The sequence below is a fragment of the Solanum lycopersicum genome, chromosome 4, assembly GCF_036512215.1.
Source record: "Solanum lycopersicum chromosome 4, SLM_r2.1".
NCBI classification, from domain to species: Eukaryota; Viridiplantae; Streptophyta; class Magnoliopsida; order Solanales; family Solanaceae; genus Solanum; species Solanum lycopersicum.
In genome coordinates, this window is record NC_090803.1 from 59,527,525 (window position 1) to 59,550,819 (window position 23,295).

The window sequence follows — 23,295 nt, forward strand, 5'->3', positions numbered from 1 at the left end:
TATCTTCATCCTAAGAACCTGATTAAGGGATTTCCACTGACAGAATACTTTTCTAATTAAGCTAAATGAAATATATATGTCCAATCCAATTTCAATTACAATATACATACATACAAACAAAAGGCAAAATGACTAAAGTGAAATTTGAGACAACTACTACTAATAATAAATGCTTAAAGTTTCGTTGACGTTTTCTTTAATATTTGACCATTTGATGCCACTTGTTCAACTATAATTTCTCTTCTCTAATTATTATTATTAAGCATCATATGAGGTTTCATATTTCCACTGTGTTTTCTCTCTTCTTTTTCTTTTAATAAAGGATTAATGTTCTCTTTGTTTTAAAATAATCTCACACCTAAATTGAAAAGCTATTGCTTGGCAAAAGGAAATTACACAAGTAATAAACAGCCTCCACCTTCCATCAATTTTAACGTTGATAATTCTATTTATCAAATGAGCGAAAAGGAGAGACCGAGTAATCAAAAACCATTGATGAACGCTTATTTTTGTAAAATAGAAATATAAGTAAATGAGCAAATTTAAATGTCTAAAATCTCTAAAGGTATATACGACGCAATTAGCCAAGTAAGAATATCACTTGCCAATACACTATAATGGACACGTCATGAAAGCAGACATCTTTTCTTTTTTTTTGGGCACACCTTCACTAATTCCATGGAATATTATCACCTCAGAATTCTCAACCAACCACTTGACGGTGCCCTCTCTTACTCTTTTTTTTCACCAAATAAAGGGAAACGAACACAAGTCATGTTGGGCAACAAATATAATTGATTGATACTATTATATACACTACAATACAACAACAAATAAGTTAAAATGGTGAACCAACCCCCTAAGAAATAACACTGAACCAAAAAGTAACACAAAACAAAAAGGCTCAGGAATTTGTGGAATGACGTCGAGGGTTTTGGCTCTCTCCCCTCCAATAATTTGACTAGCATTCCGCACCACAATAATCAAAAAAAGGTAGACAGAGATTTGCTAAGACAGATTGACTAACGAATTTCTAAATTTGGGAAGATGGAGAGAGGCCCCCTTCTGACCTCCGAGCAGCCTGACCTGTAACCGATGACTTGTCTGAACCACGAACATTATATCTCTCGTAAACTTTGTCACGATTCTCTGACCACCAAGTCTCCGCTTGGTGCTCCCCGAATCTTCTGCGGCTGCAGATTCAATTACAACACAACCAAGTATTACATCAGAATAATTGGAAGCGCAAAACAGATTAAGCAAAAATAGGCAACAATTGGCAAGTTTTCCAAGAAAAAAAAATTGAATATTTTAAAATAGGATTATTCCCTAATGGCATAGTTCTAGATATAAAATATATTGTTGTACGAGGGGACCATGCAACCGTGGTATATCATTAGTAAGTTGAGCAAAATCAATCTAGCCAATTACCTGAAGCGAACTCGTTTGAGATCTCTAGTGCCATCTCGAAGAGCCATTAGGGTAATATAAACTCCAGGCTCGTATTGTTCAATCCATTCAGCCTCAATTTGGTTAGGGTTACCAGAAGGCAGAGAATTTCTTGATTTCAATCCGTTCCCATTGTCTTGTAAGGATTCAGCGTCTTCATTATCGACAGCTTGAGATGCACTATTGATGTTCACCTGTGCCTCGCTACCATTAGGCAGTCTAACTTCACCTCGGTCATCTGTACCATTGGAGGTCAGGATTTGATTGTTTGAAATAGCTTCAATGCTACCAGAATCCCTTTGGTATCTGGTAGGGCTATGCATTCCATATGTACTAAAATCCATGCTGGTTTGAGAGGCCATGTAAGAGCTAGTGACAGAATCAGATCTCGAATGGCGTTCCCCATTAGCGTTGGGATAGTGAATGCCATTTGAGTCCAAACCATTCGGTAAGTAAGCTAGTTTGAGGCTCTCTACGTCATAAGCCCCAGGTGGCAACCTTTCAGCCATGTCTTTGAGCTGTAAAAAGAGCAAATAACAGGGGGAGAAACACCTTCACATTCAGCAAAATAACAAGGGTCCAAAAAGACCATTCTAGTCAGTCAGCAATAGACGACTTAAATAAATTTGAACCGACATTACATTTCAATTTGAAATGTCAGCATAAAGTGAGAGAGAGAGAGACTAGTGCCAGCACAGGGCCCAATATATATTACTCTTTCTATTTTAAATTATTTGTGGTATATGTGGAATTTGAAGTTAATCAATTTTTTAACATGTTTTTGTATATTAGAGTCGACCAATATATATTACTCCTTTTCTCTTGATTTATGTGATACAAATGAAATTTCAAAAGTCAATCAATTTTTTTTATAAATTCTTTTTGATATCTAAGTTATTGATTATTGTGATTACAATATATTTTATGTATTTTGTATATATCTCTCTTTATCCCAATTTATGCGGTATAGATGAAATTTTGAAATTTAACGAAAAATGTTAATATATTTTTAAATATTTTAAGCTATTAATTATGGTGATTTATAATATTTTTTTAGTACATAATTTCTTAATATATATAACATGTTATTATATTTAGAGTCAACGATATATATATATATATATATGGTTGCTAATTATTGTGATTTATGGTATTTTTTATGTAATTTTCACATAATATATATTACTCCATTGTCTTGATTTATGTGATACAAATGAAATTTCAAAATCCAATCAATTCTTTTATAAATTCTTTTGTCTCTTTATCTCAATTTATGTAGTATAGATGAAATTTTGAGAGTTAACAAAAGCCTTTTATATATTTTCAAATATTTTAAGTTATTAATTATTATGATTTATAATTCTTTTACATAATTTTTTAATATTTTATAAAGTGATGAAAGATAAAAAGTTTAAAAAGAAAACAACAAAATTACCAAACTACCCCTAGCTACAAGGAGGCATGTTGATGAAATCATGCCTGCTTGTAGCCTCTTCTACTAAGAGCCTGTTTGGCTAAGCTCAAAAGCTGGTCAAACTGACTTAAAAGCTGGTTTTTGACTTATTTAGTTGTTGGCAATCCTCAAAATAACTTATTTTAAGTTAAAAAAAACTTATTTTAAGCCAAAAGTTAAAAGCTGGGGTAGGGGTGCTTTTTTTTCCAGCTTATAAGTTGTTTTAAGTTGACCACATTTTTTCCTTTTTACCCTTAATATTTTTATACAATCTCCAAATTACCCACATAACCCTAATATCTCTTTCTTCTATTTTTCCCTTTTCATGTGTGGATGATAAACAATTACTATTACTAATGAATGAAAATAAAATAAATCTTAAATCTTTCAAGTGATCTATTCAAATTATATATTATTAAAATGTAAAATAAGTTGCACATATAACTTCAATAAAAATTTATATTCCTCTTATAAATAATTTGTGATAATAAAGAAATATGTGAATGATAGAGTATTATTATTACCTATGGATGAAACTAAAATAAAATCTTAAATCATTCTTTGATCTATTCAAATTATATATCTTTAAAATCTTTAATAAGTTTATATATTCCTCTTATAAATAATTTGTGATGAGAAAGGACTATGTGAATGATAGCAAAATATAATTATTTATGGCGGTAAAATATAAATTAATTAACTTTTATTATGTTAACAACTTTTAAGGGTATTTTAGACATTTTGATTTAAAAAGTTGTTTATCAGCACTTATTTGCCAAACACATCAACAACTTTTTTTTTAACTTCAACACTTTTATCCAAACGCATAACTACTTATTTTAAAAATAAGATTCAGCACTTTCAAAAGTATTTTTTTAAAGCTACTTTTATTAAGCCCATCCAAACGGGCCCTAAGTAGTATATATATATATATATATCTGTGTGAGAGAGAGAGAGAGAGTGTCTGCTGTGAATGTGCTTGTGTGCACAAAATGCATGAGCATACCTGTGCCATCAGCGACTTCATAGCTTCTTTTGCAGCTTTGCTTTTAGCAGATTCCTCGGCTGCCAAAGCCATTGCTTCCTGGGCTTTTTTTGTTGATTTCTGCAGCTCCGACTCCTGAAGTTCACAACGATGTCTCAGGTTCTCAACCTAAGTCAACAAAAATTACATCAGTTACAGGGAACTAGGAAATAGTATATAACTAGAGCAAAATGTCAAGGACAAAAGGAAAAACTTAACATACCTGAGCCCGTAGTTTGTGAACTTCCTGATTTAAAAGCTCATTGGTCTTCTTCAAACTGTCAGCAATGCTTTTGGAGAATGAAAGTCCTGCAGTGGTAGGTACAGGTGTTGCTGAGCGTGGCGGACTTGGCTTCCTAGAGAAAGGTGACACAGATCTGGAACTAACACCCGATTGGATCATAACTGGTTTTGGAACTGCCCAACGCAGATCTCCAGTGGTCGACACTACATCTTTCAGCTGTAACAAAGGAGCTTGAGAGGAACGACCCAAGGAAAACGTATCAGCTTTTTTCCCTTGTTTGACTGCTTTACTATCTAGCTGCTTGATCAAATCAAGATTGGGTGGCATTCCTGATTTTGCTGATCGTATATCAGCCTTGTCCAGCCTGTCCTTGTTCTCACCAGAAAGGCGAGGTCCGGCACTTCTCCTGTTATTGATTCCAATCTCAGCAACCTTACTCAGTTTTGTAAAACAAGAATCACACACACGATACGGTTTGTTTGGATTTGGAGCCAAAGCTGCCCTTATTGCTTTTCTTGAAGTGCATGCATGGCAATGCACAAGCCCACAGTTGTAGCAATTGTGCCGTTTCCTTGTGAAGCCAAAAGCCTGTCTACAGGCTGAACACTGGGACTGCTCAGCACCAGAAACCCATTTGTGAAGACATATTGCAGCAGTGTAATTAGAACCACAAGAAATATATTTCACATGTCTATCCTTTAAAGCTTCAACCAAAGTGGGGGCTTTCCTGTCCTCTACATCCCCGTGACCCAATCTCCCGTTGGCTCCCTTGCCCCACGTATAAACCTCATTTTTGGATGTCAAAACAGCCACATGGTATGAGCCGCAAGCAATATCTTCAACAATTTCCCCCAAAAGTTTGTCTTCTACCAGGCAAGGCAACTTCCCATCAGAAAAAGGATTTCCAAGTTGTCCATAGACGGTACTTCCCATTGTAAAAACATGGCCAGATGTGGTCAAGCAGACAGTTAAACTATGCCCACAAGCAATTTTGTGAAAATTGTAATCAATAAGTGCAGGTACACAAGTAGGTTCCAGTCGAGGTTCTTTATCACCATGTCCAAGACGGTTTTTATCTCCATCTCCCCAAGTAAATAATTTTCCAGATGAAACACTAGCACTAGACTGTGTCACAATAACTTCAACTACAGCAGCAGTATGCCATACTCCACATGCAGCAGCAATTGTCCTCAGACCTGACAAAGACTTCACCTCCCGGGGGAACAATACATTTTCCCTATCACCATGGCCTAAAACACCAAATGTTCCATCCCCAAACGTGAAGAGCTGCCCAGTTGATGTTATTAAAGCAGTATGCCATGGACCGCATGTTACTGATGCAACTTGAAGTCCTTCCAAAGGGCCTGATATTCTCTTTGGTATCCAGTGGCTGACATCAGTGCCATTACCTAGAAGCCCAGCATTGTGTGTGCCATCCCCCCAAGTATATAATTCACCAGCCATTGTAACAGCGCAGGTGTGAAACTCACCACATGCTACAAAGTCAATGTTGCAAAGGGACAATGATTCGACAAACCGAGGTTGAGTGACATCTTTCCCAACACCATGGCCGAGTCGGCCACCAGATTCTTCACCCCATGTAAAGATTTCACCTTGCCTGGTGACGAGGGCAGCATGCTTGACCCCACAAGCTATATGATGAACATCCAAAACTACATTGGATTCCAGTGGTCTTGGAACAAGCACATCTGCCCTTGTGCTCACCGTACTGGAATTTTTTTCAGGTCCAACCTTGACAATACTATCACATATTACCTCACCCCATATATAAACATCGCCCAAAGCATCGCAATCATCTGGTGCAGAACCATGACTAGAAGTACTGGGGGCACTGGAAACACTAACTCGGAACACATCTGGAGCAGATCCTTTGGCTTGAATATTATGCATATTTGCTTGATCCAAAGCTACATGTGACCTTTCAGACTGCACAAAGTTATAAGGTTGATAGCTCTTAGGAGAAGTATTAGGGTTGGAACTTAAGGAAGCGTCTGGAGAGCTAATTTCTTTTGTAGCACTAACAGAACTAGAACTTGGACTGTTTGATGTCAAATCTCGACTATCCTGCAAAAAAGTTGAGCTGGAGGAGTGAGGACATTAGAAATTTGATGTTACTTGCATGTCCAATGTGCCTCAATGGGAAGTACTACCACAAAAAAAAAAAAACAATTAAGACTAAAGGAGACTGATTTTTTTTCTTTATTCGCTTTGAAAAAAATAATTCAATTATTCTTAAATTAATCAATTAGATAAAAATTGAATTATCTCTGATGAGATGAAATCAATTCAAGTCATGAACTAGTGCTAATCCAAATGAATCACATTCCTCTTTAGGATTACAAATACCAAATTCAGAACAACATCAAATTTGATTTCTCAATACTCAATCCTTTAGCATTCACATTAAATAAGAAATATGATAAATCCTTTAGCATTCACAACCAGTCTCCAGTCACTGCTATCTTGTAATTTGTATAATCATGATCAGTTATATGGTAGATTCTAATAGGACGCCCACATTATAAATGAGAGACTGTCCAGAACAACCGAGAAAAAGGAAGAATTTTACATTCTGCAATTATTGTTATTTAAAACTGGAAGAAGCTGTCCCAAGATAGTGACAATAGAACCAGAACGGAAATATTACTTGCAATGCAAATTATATTTCCAAGCAGGATCATGCACAGGCAAATGATTCAAGGTCAATAAGAAATGTGATTTCTCAATACTCAATCCTTTAGCATTCACATTAAATAAGAAATATGATAAAACCAGTCTTAAAATTGAAAACAAAGAAGTTGTTAGGTAGGTAGTGTTACATCAAAGTAGAGGCCTCCATCACTCCAACCGTCAACCTTTGAGCGTCCACCTTGTCCAGAAGATATCAAAGCTTTTAGGCCAGTAATCCAAAACTCTGCCTCAACCTTGTCCTTACAGATCTGAAATAACAGGATACATGTGTAATTCAATAAAAACTAGAGATAAATTGCAAAGTTGCAGGGTAGATAAACTTGGTCTATATAACTAACCAGATCAAGGGATCTTTTTCCGTAATTGTATATGAGAGAGAAGGACAAGTAATCCTTATCAGGACGAAGATAGCGTCGAAAGACAGCCTGGAAGTTAAAAGCACAGGTAAGACTTAAAGAGTTAATCGCACTTGTAGAAAACTTTAAGGTTATTACGAGAGAGGTAGTCATCATAAATTCAAAGTAGAGTTTGATAGAGAAGAAGATGATCTCACAGTTCTTTGCCCAGGAATGATTCTAGAAACTGAAGCTAACTTTAAACTCTTTTCACCACTGCTAGAGATCCAAACTAAAGATAATTCATCCTGAAAATTTTCCATATAGACCAACATGAGCACAGTGTTGTCAAAGAAAAAAATCATAGAGAAGCCCCAAATTTCGCCAAGGGAAAGCACAATTGAAGAGACATTTTAGTGGAAAAAATAAGTTTCAGAGGAACAGCTCATGGTGCCAACACTGGAACCGTAACCAATGTAAACAAATTATCACGCTTATATTGCACCTAATATCAGGGCTTTAAAAATTAATTTCTGGTTGGACACAAAAGTTACTGCGTTGTCCCCAATGTTAAGAGTGTCCAAACTATACTATAAAAATTCAAATGAAGTTCCTCAGAATGGTGTCTTCTACTGTATATCAACCCTTGTCACTTCAAAGACTAAAAAGCCTATGAAAGTTGCAGCCGAAAGATGAAAAACGCAATTCATTTGACATGAAAGGGGAAAAGCTATCCAACGCTATCCAACATTTCTTCTTTTTCTTTCTTCAATTAAAATATGACCAATCTAACCATACTATACAAGATTAAAAAGATTCTGGGAATAAATTTTATAGAGAAAACAGATGATTACGATGTAATCCTTATTCAACTATTTTTTTCTTAATTCAGAATGCTTATACCACTAACTGTGTACATTTTTTTACAAAAATCATATCATAGCTAATGCAAATTCGTACCATTTCATATCACATAACGGTACTAATTCTGTCCCTACAGCCAACTCTTTTTTTTATCTTAAAAAGGTAAAGTGGTTGTCTCCATATCCAATTCTACTGAAAATTTTGCAATTACAACAATATCTGCCTCCACATTTTCAATTATACTTTATAGATTCTAACATACGAAAATATTATATTTTAATAATTTATTAAGTATGCCGTCACCGACATATGACCTACCAAGCCCATCAAACCAGATAACATTTAGGCTAGGGAGAGTTCCAGTTCCCATTCCTTGAACTGAAAGATCTAAATATTACTACTGGTTTTCATGAAGCACGCACCTTTATTTGACGTTGAATTTTTATGTCATAAAATATCAGTTGATGTATTAATGGGCAAAAGAGCAAGAAGAGAAACAAACCACTTTCAGATCAAGTTGCAGTTAGGAACACATGGCATAGGAGTTTTTGAGACAAGACATGATTATGAGTAAAACTTTAAAGCGCATAAAAATATAAGAAATATACAAGTAATTTGAAGTAAATAAGAAATTCTTTAAAAAAATTACAGCTTCACTTAGGAATAAGTTCACTTAGTTTTATTGTTTCAACTCATGCTGAAAGTTATTAATCAAAGGTTTAGATCAATAACCCTACAGAACCAAGTATCCCGAGATGTTATAATAACATAGCAGAAGACTAAATATTCAGCCAAAAAGACTATGTAGCATCAAGAGAATCATAAGATCATGGTGAAGCTCAATGTCCATGATAATGCAACACAGCAAGTATGACGCACCTCTCTATTATACACTCGCCAGTCCTACTTCATCAAACCCTAATCAACTACAATGCATACACATGCTAATGTCAACTTACATTAGAAAGTCTAAATGGATAGAACTTGGGCTTCCCTTTGCGTCCATATTTCAACAGTTGAGCTCCTTTCTTTAAAGCAATTAGTGCCTGCAAATGGTAATAGAAATGAGTCTAGAAAAGACATTTCTTCTGGAACAAGATCATAATGCATTAGGAATATATGACTAGACTTGGTTTTTCTTTTTCTTTTTTTATCAAGAGTTGATAACAAGATTGAAGCCTTTCAACTTTGAACACACAAGCTCTCTTGGAGTTTGGACAACGACAACTAACAGCTGAGCTAACTCCCTTCTCTATATGACTTATCATTTAAAAGAAGGGACTAGAAATCCACATGCTTCAGGCAGAAATTTACAACAAATAGACTAGTGATATGTGCGACTGTGCCACTAATTCCAGGCAGTTTTGCTATCACCATTTTGTATCCCCTCTGGAATAGTAGTTAAAGGTTAGAGGAATCACATCCTACGGGATTAATCTTACCATAGGCTTTCAATATGCAACTAATTCATGGATACATGGGGATACTCATTTCAGTCTACACCTTTATTGATCAGTGTATGACAGATCCTACTGCTTCTTAATACAGCCAATTACGGCCCTGAAGACTGTAACTTTGAACCACAGAAATGCGAACAAACACAGGAAGAGCATAAATAAGCATGCACAGAAACATTGGGACCAATAAAATGTCCCCTCAACCACACTGCCAACCCCTCGTCCCCTCAAAAAGAATCTTACTTCAAAATTCAAAGATTAACCAATCTTTCTTCTTTCTTTAACAGCTACTTCAACAATCAATCAAGTTCATTTGACTCCCAAACTAGCTGGGATCGACTGTATGCCCATTTCATTGGGATAGTGATAATTACTTCTAAAAATGCACCATAAAAGAAGGTTTAATCAACACTTTGGTGAAGTGCAATATGCTTCTAACAAAGATGCTTTTTTTATGCATCTGCACTAAGAAAAACTTGCCTACTTCTTTTCTAAATTACCCAAACAGAAAAAAGTGAAAGAAGATGATTTAAATTTTTCATAATAAGAAGTTTGATTTCATCAACGGGAAAGAGAAGCAAAAACAGAAGCAAAAGATCTCATGTTTGACAAGTAAAGTAAAGCGCACCTGCTCAATATCACGGTCGGCATCACCATAGCTAACAAGATCTGCCATTCCATGTGAAAGAGCAACCAATTTCACACCACCGCCACCACCGCCACCTCCGCCACCTTCTACTTTCAACACCTCCGCTCATCATCAACTCCTCCTCCAATTCCGGCGACGACGACGACCACCGCGCTACGCCGTCCGTACACTACCATCCACACTTCAAAATCTTCCAAAACACCCTAACCTCAAAAACTTTTCAACATTCACTCAGAATCAAACCCTAGGAATAAATCCTCACAGATCTGAACAACTTCACTACCTACCGTTTCTCACCACCGTCCCTTCAATGCTTCAAGTCAAAAAAAAAGTCGTCTAAGTCAAACAATAATCGTAGTGATTCAGTATTTTTCAACTTGAAAACAAAACTCTTCCGGCCGTTTTCCAGTGACCGGAGAAAGGTGGCGCCGCTAGTGGAGCAGTTACCGGCGCCGGAAGTGTAAAAAAATGGAAGAATTGTGAGTGAGAGAGAAGAGAGAGAAAGAAAAAATGGAGTTTTAGAGAGAGAAAATTAAAGAGGAAGAAGGTGGTGTCCGCGTAAGTTCAGAGAGAGTCAAAGAAGAACACAAAAGACGTCTGAGATGAATGAAGAAAATTAAAAGGAAACACATTTCCAATGCTTTTTTTTTCCTTTTCTTTTTCTCTCTTTTTTTCTTTTTCTCCCTTTTTTAACAGTTTTACCCATGAGGAAAAAAACTGTACAAATTCACCCCAAACAAAAACAAAAGTTAGATTTTTTTTTCAAAATTATGATCCGACGTAGAATTGTTATAAACTTTTTGTGATTTAACGTGTAGTTGAAAGAAATTTTAATAGCTTAGTTAGTTAGCTATCTAAATTCTGATTTTATTGATGAGAATTCAATTTATCACATTATAATCTCCTTCCTATTTTACGTATATACAATTTTTCAGGAAAAAAAAATTGTCTTCATGTTTTCTACTTCAAATCACTCATAAAAATTCATATAAAATTGTTATTACTTTTTGAGTTGAATATAGAAATATTTCAAAAAAATTGAAGATCTTTTAAATGTTTATTTTTATTTTTCTACTTCAAATCACTAAATAAAAATTTAATACTTTTACAAATTATATTTATATCCAAAACAACTCTAGCTAATCTTTCAGAATAATTAAAATAATCTGACTTGCGATTTTCATAATAAAAATCTTAATCACCTGCAACAATAGGAGTTACACCTTCTCAGTCTAGGAATTTGCTTTTTTATAAGCACCCAAAATAAAAATTGTAAATCTCTCTCATTAACTTAACCTCAAATTACATTTATACTTTTCAATTTTTAATTTACACAAGTAAACACATGAATTTCATATATAACATAAAATACGTAGAATATCACGTAAAATACAAATTATATAGAACAGTATATAAAAATAGTGTGTTGGTTCAACTTTACTCAAATTTATATATCTTTTCTTTTATACATAAGGGGTATCAATATAAAATAAAAAGTTATATTTATATATTATAAAAGAAAACAAAAACACAATTTCAATTTATTACAATATCATCAAGTTTTAATATTTTTTTCCTAATACTCCAAAGTTATTCAAATTTCATATTTTAATATTCAACCGACCCCTTTTAAGTTGTGATTAGAACAAAATGTTTCTCTCATGGCCCCATGAAATATTATAATTTCTATGTGTCACATAATTGTACAAGTATTTTTCTCTTAATTTTGGTTTTACTTTGATTAATCTCCCTTAGGGTTTCTAGGTCCATTAGACATACTTGACATTTGATTTTTATATGAAGAAAATGACGGACACACCAATATTTAATTTGATTTAATCCAATAAATGGTAGTCAATTTTTGAATTGATTACTTAATCATCATTCATTTTTTAAGAAAAAAATTTAGATAAGATCAAAAAAATTAAATTTGAGAGAATAAACATGAAGAAGTCGTCGATATTGAAGTATGAGGTTTACTTTTATCCTTATTTTGTTTAATAATTTAATTTCCTTAGAATATTGTTTAATAATTTCAAACAAAGAAATTTTGTTATCACAGATTTTATTAGATTTGAATTTATTTTTTATACTGTTATTTTAAAAAAAAAAAATTAAAATAAATATAGGAGTTTTAAATGTTCACCTTAATATGTAATAAGAGCAGAAAATTATAATTATGTAAAATCTCAAAATAATATTAATTTTAACTTTGGGACAATATTATGAGGAAGATGAAATCAAATGTGCTATGTTTGAATTACTTATTAAAGATTTAAAATATGATTTGAATAAAAGATTTTGTAACTCCATTAATTCAAGTCAAATTTACAAAATCGAAAGAAATTTTATATTAGAAATTGATAAAAATTAGAGAAGAAAGCTTATTTATTATATTCATACGGATATTGCTCCCATTTATACATCTCTATGTAAACACCACATAATCCTTATAATCAAAGCAGTATAGTAGTGAAATGATATAATAATTTTTTTTTTTTGAAAATAATGAAATTATATTTTTGTGACATGACCTTTTTTATTTCATTAATTTAATATTTTCGTTAAAGTAATATAATTGATAAATAATTTTGTTTCTTTTTATTTTATTCGGTGCTTTACACTTGTGTTAGGTAAATTCAAGGTCAAATACATAAACAGATTCCTAAACTTGTTGGGTTTTTTCCCTCAAGTACCTTAACTATACTATTTTCCTATTGAATCATTGAACTACCGATAATTTGCTTCTTTTAAACACCGCTGATTGATGTGAAATTAGATTTTGTGAGGGTATTGATAGAGAGCATACATATTATGTTTCAGAACTCATTAGTTCAACTGATAGTGAAAATATTCGAGAATAATTGTGTTTTATTTAAGGTCATTTGAAGCCATTAGAAAATAAATAAGACTTAACACATAGTTTGTCTTCATTCCTTCAATCAAAATCATTACAATACGAACACAATTGAAGGTATTTACAGTAGAAAAGTCTATTAAAATCAACCAACAGTGTTTAAAAGGAACAAATTATGAGTGGTTCAATTATTTAATAGAAAAATGACATAGTTGAGGTACCTCAAACGAAAAATCCAACAACTTTAGAAATCTATTTATAAGTTCAGCCTAAATTTAATTATAATTTTAACATAATTTTCTTTACATTCAAAATTCGAATTCAAAATCAATAAACTTGGAACAATTTCATAACCGAAAAAAAAAATCTTTCTTTTTCTCACTCATCTTTTTCACAAAGCTGAAAAAAAAAGTAAAGGGGTAAATAAGTAATTTAAGGAAACATTGGGGGTGAAAGTGACTATACATTAATTTGTGAGTCCACGTGGCATATTATGATTATCGGAAGTGGAATTTTTAACTTTTGTGTGATCTGTAATGCCACGTAGATTTAATTAAACCATTAGAATTTCATATTTTTTGCTTATTTGGTGTCTTACTTTATTTTTACTCGTTCATTTTGGATTCGATAAATTCTTTTTAAAATATTAGTGATAATTAACATGAGTTTTTACTAGTATGTTTGTATTAATTGACGTATAGATTTAAATCTTGAGAAATAATTTACAAAATAAATAATTAATTTTAAAGTTAAATCAGGAAATGACAAGTAAAAATAAATATTTATTTTTATGTGAACTAACGAGATATTTACTAATCCCAAAGTTAAGTTATTAATATGTGAACAAGAAAATTAATTATTTAGGAACTATTTATGTTTATTTCTTAGAATAATAATTTTCACTAACGTTTTAATAACTTTAATCAAATAAAACCCTACTTAGCACTAAAAAAACAGTTAGTGGAGAATCAACTAAAATAATCAGTTTTATTGAAGAAATCATGAGAAATTTAGCCCTAAAATTTTAGTTAAACAAAAGCAAATAATAGTCGTGATTACCTAATTTAGTTAGAAAAGAAATAAGCAATTTGTCATTCAAACTAAATAGAATCGTATTGCTTTACTTTAATTTTAAATTTATTCGAATAGTCACTAAAAATTACTATTTTCTTATTGAAATTCTTCATAAAAGATGTTCAGTGTGATTTTCATAAATACTTTAATTGATATCGTGAGGAAGAAAATAATTATGCTTTACACAAAAAATTAGAAAATTTTCCAATATTTCAATCGCGTAAATTGATTCGGTGAAAAATGAATATCATTTTTCACACAAATTATTGATCCGTGAGAGAAAAATATTTATTTCTAGTAGTGAACTATCGTCCTCAATGCTAAGTAGGGTTTTATTAAATGAAGAAGAGAATCAAATAGTAATAAGTTCTTATGAATCTCATTTTCCATCATTTTGCTGTTTCATAAGATGATATTTTTAAACTATATTAGGTTGCGTATGGTTACAATAGGTTGTGTACAAAAAAAAAGTATTTTTAATATTTCAAAGACAAGTTAAAAATAAAATTTGGGAGTAGAAAACAAAACAAAGAATTAAAAAATATTTACATCCCTCTATGTGATAAAGATTATGGATGGAATTTTCTTGTCTATGGAAGAAAATGATATTAGTTTAATTTATTAGTATCGTAAGAGCCGTAATACAATTTTGACCTTGATATTTTCAATGCAAATATTTTCTAATGACATATACTTTTCCATTAATTAGATTATTTAATATTTTCTAATGACATATACTTTTCCATTAATTAGATTATTTATTTGGCTGGATGGACTCGTAAACAATAGAGGGAAAGAACAAAAGAGAAATTCTTTATGGGATTCGAAGGTATGTTATAATTAGGTAATTAGATTATTCATCGATTGTATTAGAGTGAAAAGTATTTTTTTATTTTTTATTAAATAAATTTAAATTTGAATTTGTTAAATATAAATTTACCTTTATTAGAAAGTGTTGTATTTTAATGTAAAAAAATTTAATAAATATTCAAATTTAATCGAAGTTAAAACGCAAAATAAATACTAATGTGATGACTAGTCAAAGAATAATAAAAAAAATTCTCACATAGTGAAAGAAAAGGTTTAAAGTTTGAGTTCAAAGACTTCTATAATATGGAAGAATTTATCTTACATATGCAACACAAATTTATATTAAATTAAGAGTTTGTTGGGAATACCAAATATCGAATAAAATTAATTTTAGAAAAATATATTCTCCTCTTGAGAATTTTTTTTTTTTATCATGTATTTGTCACAAAAAAACTCATTCACTCTTTGTCCACATCTACTTATTATATATAATATATGAACTTGACATATCCATTAACAAAATATTAATTGACATAATTATTTTGTTACACTATTTTTATTTATTAATATTTAATATTAAGTTTTAAAAATAATTTTTTGATACATAAAAAATAGTAAAAGTGACGACCTATTTTCAGTTAGTAGCAAATAAAAATAAATCGTATAAATATATTATATAATTAAAAAGTACTAAAACAAATAATATTATAATGAATAAGATTTTTTCACTATATCGCAAGTTTAAATCCACAATCAGTATAAAAAAAATTATGTTATCCTTACCCATAATAATTTAAATTAAATCAAAAATCCAAATCCAAATTATTATTTTTACCTTTTTGTCAATTAGGTATTGTCACAATATATATTTTTTTAAATAGAAGTAAACCCAAGAACGGATACATCGGATAAAGATGCGGGGTCAAAATCTAAATTTTGAGAAATTTAGGGTATTAATGGTGTGGTTTTTAAGGTAACCAATTGGAATTTACTAGTAGAAGTTAAGGTAATTATGAATGCAATCTTTCTTTGCTTTTGAGAAGTTAATCTAGAAATTAGAGATTTTTATTTTTATTTAAATTTAATTATTGAAGAATGAGCCCTCTTCCATCTTGGATTTGGTAGGTGAGCAACCATTGTAGGTTTAATCATCAACAAGTGTAAGGTCCCACTAGGTACAAAATCATGTGGGCCCTCTTTGTTTGGAAGATCACCAACCCCTCCTCATTCAATGCAACATTATGTACCTAGGTTTTTTTTTCTTCCATATTTTTGGAATATAAATCTTTAAATTGTCCATGTATTAGCAAACACTTTGAACTTATATGTTGTTTATAGGAAAATTTGTGATTTTGGTGAATTCACATGAGAATGGGATTATTATTTTAAAGCCTTATCAATAAGCACAAGAACATTTCATGCCTCGAGCAAGTCTACACCTCGGACGTGTTCGGCATTTGAGAATCATTATTTGCTTCAAGCAATTTTTTTATTTGGTTTAACTTTTAGCGGAAGACTTACACACATAGAAAAAAACTCAAAAGATAAAATTTCACTCAAATATCTCAAATGATAAACTCAAAAATGTTTAGAGAAATATACAATTGGGCTCAAGTCTAGAATATAATAACTGAAATGAACAAGACTCATGAACTATTGTTTATCTATCTATGAAGTCTCTAATACTATAAGAGATGTAGGGACAAGACCTCCGATCATCCTAACAAACTGCAATAGCTGAAGATAAATAAGGGATCTTCCAAAAGTAAGGAGTCTCACCAAATAATTTTGGAATTCAACTGGATCAACGAAGCGTTGATTGATGATCCCGATTATCTATATTTTCATCATAATAGATGAAGGACAAATGAGGTCAATACATGAAAGGTGCGAACATGCAGGGAGAAATCTAAACATGACATAAGCTTGAGCTGGAACTAAAGAAACAACTTACCTCGTCTCAACTTAACTAAAGGATACTTAATTTACACAACTCATTTCAATATAAAACAGTCGTAAAGATGCATTACAATAAAAAAAAAGGGGTTTTAATACAAAAAATTTCAACTCAATGTATTAGAAAAATATAACATTACTCTGTTTGTATGCAAGAATACAAAATAAAACTTTCTTTGTATATAAAATATCAAATAATTATGAGCTATGTAATGATGCAATGTCTCGCCCTCGCCGTCAGAACTGTCATGTATATTGCCGAAGTATAGGACTATTAACTAAGTGGATCCACTAATATATGCTAAAATATAATAAGAAATTATCTAAAACGTAGGACTTTTTCTACCCACATTAGCTACATGGTTTATGGGGGCTTTGAGATGTTTGAACTATCCTCATATCGGTGCTCAATACTATTCCCAAAAATATAATTTAGCTCATATGTTTTAAAGAAAACATCTCCTTATCCTCAAATTTGAGAAATATAGCCTCAAAACTCCTCAACTCATTTGAAAATTTCAGTTTCCTCCTCTTTTAAAAATATAAAAACATTTACTCTTGAGAATACTTAGTTTTCATATATTCATTTTGAAAAATGAACTTAACTTTACTCATCCACATACTCTCAAGTGATCTTATAACAAGTTCTAAAAAATTGCAAAAGACTTCTTAAATGACTCGAAAGAACTCTCAAGACTTAACTCTATCTTGAATTTGAATTATGAATTCAAGGGTTATGATTAGGATGTTTAAGATCTCCCAATGATACTGGAATTTAGATAGTTGATCCTTACCTCAACATCTAAATAAATAAAGGGCGAGCGTCGAAAAGAAACCAGCACTGCCTATTCAAGAAAGTTTTGTTTGGTAGGCGCTGCCCACTACTCGAACAATGCTCTGAACACGAAATTGTGCTGTTCCGCTCCCTTCTCCCATGCTGAGTCACAGGCAGCACCTCGAAAAGTACGGGTGAGCTACATGCAGGGAAACTTGCACGTATGGTTCTAGTCGGGGACCCCGGTATACTGTGCTAATACTTCCTCCGTCCGGAATTGTTTGTCATGTTGCGCTTATCGAAAGTTAATTTGACTAATTTTCAAAGGTAAATTAGATCACATTAATTCGATATTTTAAATAAAAAAATTAGATATTCTAAAACTACATGAAAAGTACTATAAATTTTAATTTTTTGCATATTAATATGATGAAAAAATACATCTTAAAATATTAGTCAAAATTTTTATAGTTTGACTCTAAAAATAGAAACCATGACAAACAAATCCGAACGGAGGGAGTACGAAACAAGTGAAGACACAAATTAGAGGTCACTAGCGCGACATAGAAGAAAGATTAAATATTTGATCGCGAATTAACTTTTAAGAAAGATGCCTCCGTATCCTTTCTGTGTTAGTGCTTGACTGGGTACTGGAAATCTAAGTCGCCTCTGTGACACAAACCAAAGCGCATAATCTTGCCTGATCTTTTTCTCCTCTGCTAAACTCGATTCAACTCAAACCTAATGCAATCTAAGGTCAAAATTCACAAATTCTTATAAACCAAAACAATTTCAGTGAAACCCACACAAGGAAACAACAAGTAACTCAACTTATCTTCAAACTATTGCCTCAAGAATTCAAAACAACACTCTTTTACCAATCAAATTCAAGAACTCAAAAATTCAACATCAAGAATGAATTTATAGATAAAATATTACATGATTGGCATGAGGGCAAGCATTACAGAAGTTTGCATACGTCTTAGGATCGAATCCCCAAAAATTCTTCAAAAAACTTCAGTATCTTGAGAAGGCCTTGAAGTTTTCATCTTTTCACCTATTCTTGAATTTCTCTCAAACCCCTAAGTGTATTTTGATTTATGCAAACTGACCCTAATCAGATTTAACCCCAAAAATAGTACTATATTCGTTTTAAGTTGATGGGTAAGGAAAATGCCAAAATATCCCTCATATTTTTGGGTAACTTTCCTTAACTGGATAACCTGACTTCAAACAGGCATATCTCCCTCATACGAGCTCGGAATTTAGCGAATTTGGTGGTGTTGGAAAGAGGATTCCAAGACCTTTTTTTCATTTGATATCTTATGGGTCACCTAAATCATCCTGTATTGAAAGTCATGATCGTCTAAAATTGACCTAAAATTCATAACTTAAGCATAACTTGCAAAATTTCAGATTTAGCTCTTTCTAGATTAATTTTTTCTAAATCTAGTTCTTTCTAAGGAGGGATGTTATGGAACTGAATCATCATCAACATAGAAAAACGACACTCTTGACACAAAAAAAAGGTTACTTCATTGTATGTGTCTATGTCCTGACGCCTCGTTTGAAATTGACCGAAACAGGTGGAAACGTGGCTTGAGACTGATTATTGAGCTCCGAAGGGTCATGATCATGATATTTTCTGCTATAAGGAGGTCTTTCCTTGATTAAGCCTCTTTTGGATAGCGATAACTGTTGCCAAACTGTGTTATAAAAATCAGAAATTACTAGTTGTAATAAATCATTCAGAAACACGAAGTAACTGAGATTTTTAGAACCAGTAAATAAGATGAACAGAAATTTATTTGTAAAAAATAATTGAATCTGTAAAACTTACCATAATCTGGAATACCCTTTTTGATAATTTAGGAAGAAAATCAAGTCCACTGAATTCACAGTGTCCCCTTAAGGAAATTATTCCCCTCTAGTATCTGAGGTTTGATTTGGAATATAAACTCCCAGGGTAAAATGATCTTAATCAATAGAGTATAGATACCAAAAACTCTACTGTCAGCGAATCAATCCACAGCAGGAAAATACACGAAGAAATATGTGTTTTTAAGAAGAAGGAAGATCAGAAAATTCGTTAGGAAATATTCTGAAGACTGAATGGTATTTATAGGCAAGAAGAATATATTCTGAAAGGTTGCAACCCTTTCAGAATTGACACGACCATTAATGAAAGGTTGCAAACTTTCAAATGGTATTGACTGTTCCTGAAAGTTGCAATTTTTCAGAACAGTGGCGGTAATTTTTTCAATATAACGGAATTTAAAACGGGTCACGTGCGCGGATCCGAGTCGGGTCGGGTTAACTAAAAAATTGAAAACATTTCGGTTAACATCTGTTATCAACTAATTAATTGAAAATAATTTTTGGCCATTTAATTAAATAAATAAATAATTAAAATAAATTTGTCCAAAAAATTATCTCTCGATCATTTGCCAAAGCCGCGAGCGACGACGGCGGCGCGAGGGGGTCCCTCTTTCCAACCCTTTTAACAATTAATAGGAGCATTTATTTATTTAAACTCTCCTATTTTCATTTCCATTAGCGATGAGGGACTATTGTCTTTTTCATTAAAGCATAAGAGGACTTTTCAAATTTCTCTCCTTCCCTCTATTTCCCATCAATTCTTGCTACATACTCAACAATAACATCATGACTTTTTTGACATACTAGGGACAATCTTTTACAATTAATTTCACCACGTATCATAGTCTGATCTGCTCTTTTTACTCGACTCGATTTTATCCTGAAAAATAGTCCCCTACTTGTCGATACCTTGTACAATATATTCGAAGGGGAAGATCCTTCATGTCGATTCTAGAGATATAGGCGATTAGCATTTTGCCATATATGAAAATGTGTTCGTATTTGTTATTCTTGTGGTGCCTTGCTTATATATGATAACTTATAGGGGGTCATCATAGATTTGAGGGCTGAGGCCCCCTTAGGTATTTATTGACGAGACATCCCAAAAAGCAATTTAAAAAATGAGGGACGTATTTAGAGAAAGACAATGAAAATTACTAAATATATGCCTATTATAGTTTAACTGATTTAACAGAGGGTAACGTTAAATTATCAAAAAATTTAATTAAATTTAAAAATAAATTAACATTTTTTTATTTTTTAATTAAAAGAATAAAAAAATTTAAAAATTTAAAATAATATAGTGTAAAATATATTATTTTTTCATTCTGATCCGGTGAAAAGGATATTTCCTTTTAACTAAATAGAGAAAATAGGAAGTGTGAGAACAAGTGGTAAATGCAAATAATTAATATGTGAATGAAAAAAGACGTGAGAGTTGCAATTACAAGATGCCAATATTATCATCATTGCAATCATAGTGGAAAAAATTATAATAGTAAGTTGAAAGCCGTCATTTTTGGTAAATGCAAATAATTAATATGTGAATGCAAAAGGAGAAAAGAAAAAAAAGAAAAAGTGAAAACCATACAAAAAATAATAATGAGACTGGTAATAGAGAGACAAGGAAAACGGAGTAGGAGAGGAATTTAGTATATATTTTATATAAAAAAAATTATTTTAAATTTTACGAAAGATCATGTCCGAAGTAAAGGAATAATATTGATGAGTAATTAATTTTTACTATTATTGACAAATAAATTTTTATAAAATTATATGTGCTTGAAAATTTATAATCACAATTATTTATAAAAGATATATAATTATGTCTGATTCATCAAACGAATTATGAATTGTTCAATTAGTAAAATTGTATAACAATTAAAGAAAATTTGATAGCTTTTATAACCTTCGAGGTTTTCATATTAATAAGAAAAATATATAATTTAAAATCTTCAAAAAAATTACATATTTAATTAAAATTTCAATTTCAATCAATATAATTCAACTCACTTATTCAAATAAACCTTAAAACTCCACAAATAATTTGTATATTACTATAACTAAAGTTTAACATGATTATTATAATTATCATATAGAAATATGAATATTATAACTATATAAATTTAATTTTTTATAATAAAATAAATATCGAACCTCCAATAAGTATTTCTAAAAATAAACATTATATTTGGGAGGAAAAAAGAGTCTTTGATTTGACACAACCTAACAGTGTTGGTCGGCTTGTGGATGACATTATGCAAATATCAATACTACTTTTTGTTCCACTTTATTAATGTATTTGTTTTTCTTCCAGCTATTTTATGTCCTACAATTTTGTTTTTTTCCTATTCAACTTTTCTAAATTTGGTCTCCATTTTTTAAAAAATATCTAATAATTTTTATATCATAGTGCTTGGTTATACATAAAGTTAAAAGTTTAAACATATTGATTTAAAATGACTTTACAAACAATAATAATATACAAACATTATATAATTTTTATAAGTGAGATTCAGAATAACAAGACATGTAAGTGTCAACTTTTGAACTTCTTTATAAAGTAAGATTATGTGTTTTTTTTAAAATTAACTCATGATTTTATATTTAATGAATCGATTGAGGGCATTAAATATAAATAAAAAGAAAAATTTAAAGCGTTATTTCATCTTTATATTTTTACTTTTATCTCTATATAGATTAAATAGATTATTTACGATAATTTTTTTAAAAAAATATGATAGTACACTAGAAAAATTACAAAGCAAACTCAACAAGAAATAAGATAGGCTAAAAAGAAAAAAAAGATAGGAGCAAGATGACAAGATGAACGCAACCAAAAGAAAAAATTAATATGTAAAGATGGATGTAGAGATACTATGAATATATATACTAATAATAATTGGGGGAAAAGGGAAAAAGAAGACTAGCCCTCATGTCTATGTTATAAAACACTAAATTATTTTACTTTTAATTTTCGATTTTTAAAAACGTTTTTATTTAAAATTGATATTTTTAAGTTAAAAGTGTATCTTGTTTAATACATTTTCGTTCTATATTTACCTTTTTTTGATATGGCCATCAACTTGATCTCATATCTTTTCACGGGTGTAACTGTACCTTTTTTTTCTTCACACATTTAAATCATTTCAATCTTATTTTTCTCATCTTATTCTTCACAGAATTTACTTCTACCTTGCCACGAATAACTTCGTCCTAAGCATATCTTTACTAGTTATAAAGAATGTGCACATATCCATCTAAATATTCTTTATCCCTTTTCATCTCCTGAATCTGTGTATACTTGACTAGCCTACATTCGACCCCAAATAATGAAAAATTTAATCATTACTCAGTAGAACTTATCCTTTAAGCCTGATAACAGAGTTGTACCTAATTGTATGATAAAAATCTTACATTAATATAATTACAGTATTTTAATTTTTTAAAACTTAAACCCATTGACTCATTATTATTCAACTATTTTTCTGAATCAAAAAGTGAAGCAATCATAGTTTCATAATTTATCAGGCAAATACTCATCTAACAATATTTTTAAAACAGAGTAATTTAATTACTTGACATTTTATTATAGTGAGATATATTAAAGTCCATACTGAAATCATGAAATGTAGGACCATTATATTTGTGTTTGAAATAATTGTTACTATAAAGTTATGAAAAGGAATTAATCATTGAGAGTATTTTATTTCATAGGTTTTTTTCATGCATAAGTAAACATGACATAATAATAATAA

At 31.1% G+C, this 23,295-nt stretch overlaps 1 protein-coding gene across 1 annotated transcript; it reads right to left on the bottom strand.

Annotated features, from left to right (window-relative positions):
• Positions 1 to 777: 777 nt before the first annotated feature.
• On the bottom strand, positions 778 to 10,823 carry LOC101260719 (PH, RCC1 and FYVE domains-containing protein 1). Its single transcript, XM_004237719.5, has 9 exons — positions 10,167 to 10,823; positions 9,041 to 9,127; positions 7,436 to 7,525; positions 7,221 to 7,307; positions 7,011 to 7,130; positions 4,150 to 6,255; positions 3,909 to 4,055; positions 1,432 to 1,967; positions 778 to 1,193 (listed from the first exon to the last, which is right to left on the bottom strand). Exons 1-9 carry the CDS (start codon positions 10,212 to 10,214, stop codon positions 1,034 to 1,036), a joined length of 3,381 nt encoding a protein of 1,126 aa, XP_004237767.1. The 5' UTR covers positions 10,215 to 10,823; the 3' UTR covers positions 778 to 1,033.
• Between the last annotated feature and the right edge of the window lie 12,472 nt (positions 10,824 to 23,295).

Excerpts from the sequence above, each read along its gene's own strand:
- LOC101260719 (XM_004237719.5), bottom strand. The coding sequence starts at position 10,214 with ATGGCAGATCTTGTTAGCTATGGTGATGCCGACCGTGATATTGAGCAG. Across the intron at positions 6,256-7,010 it reads ATGGAGGCCTCTACTTTGAT|GATAGTCGAGATTTGACATC; the intron begins GTAACACTACCT and ends ACTTTTTTGCAG. Across the intron at positions 1,968-3,908 it reads TGAAGTCGCTGATGGCACAG|CTCAAAGACATGGCTGAAAG; the intron begins GTATGCTCATGC and ends CTCTTTTTACAG.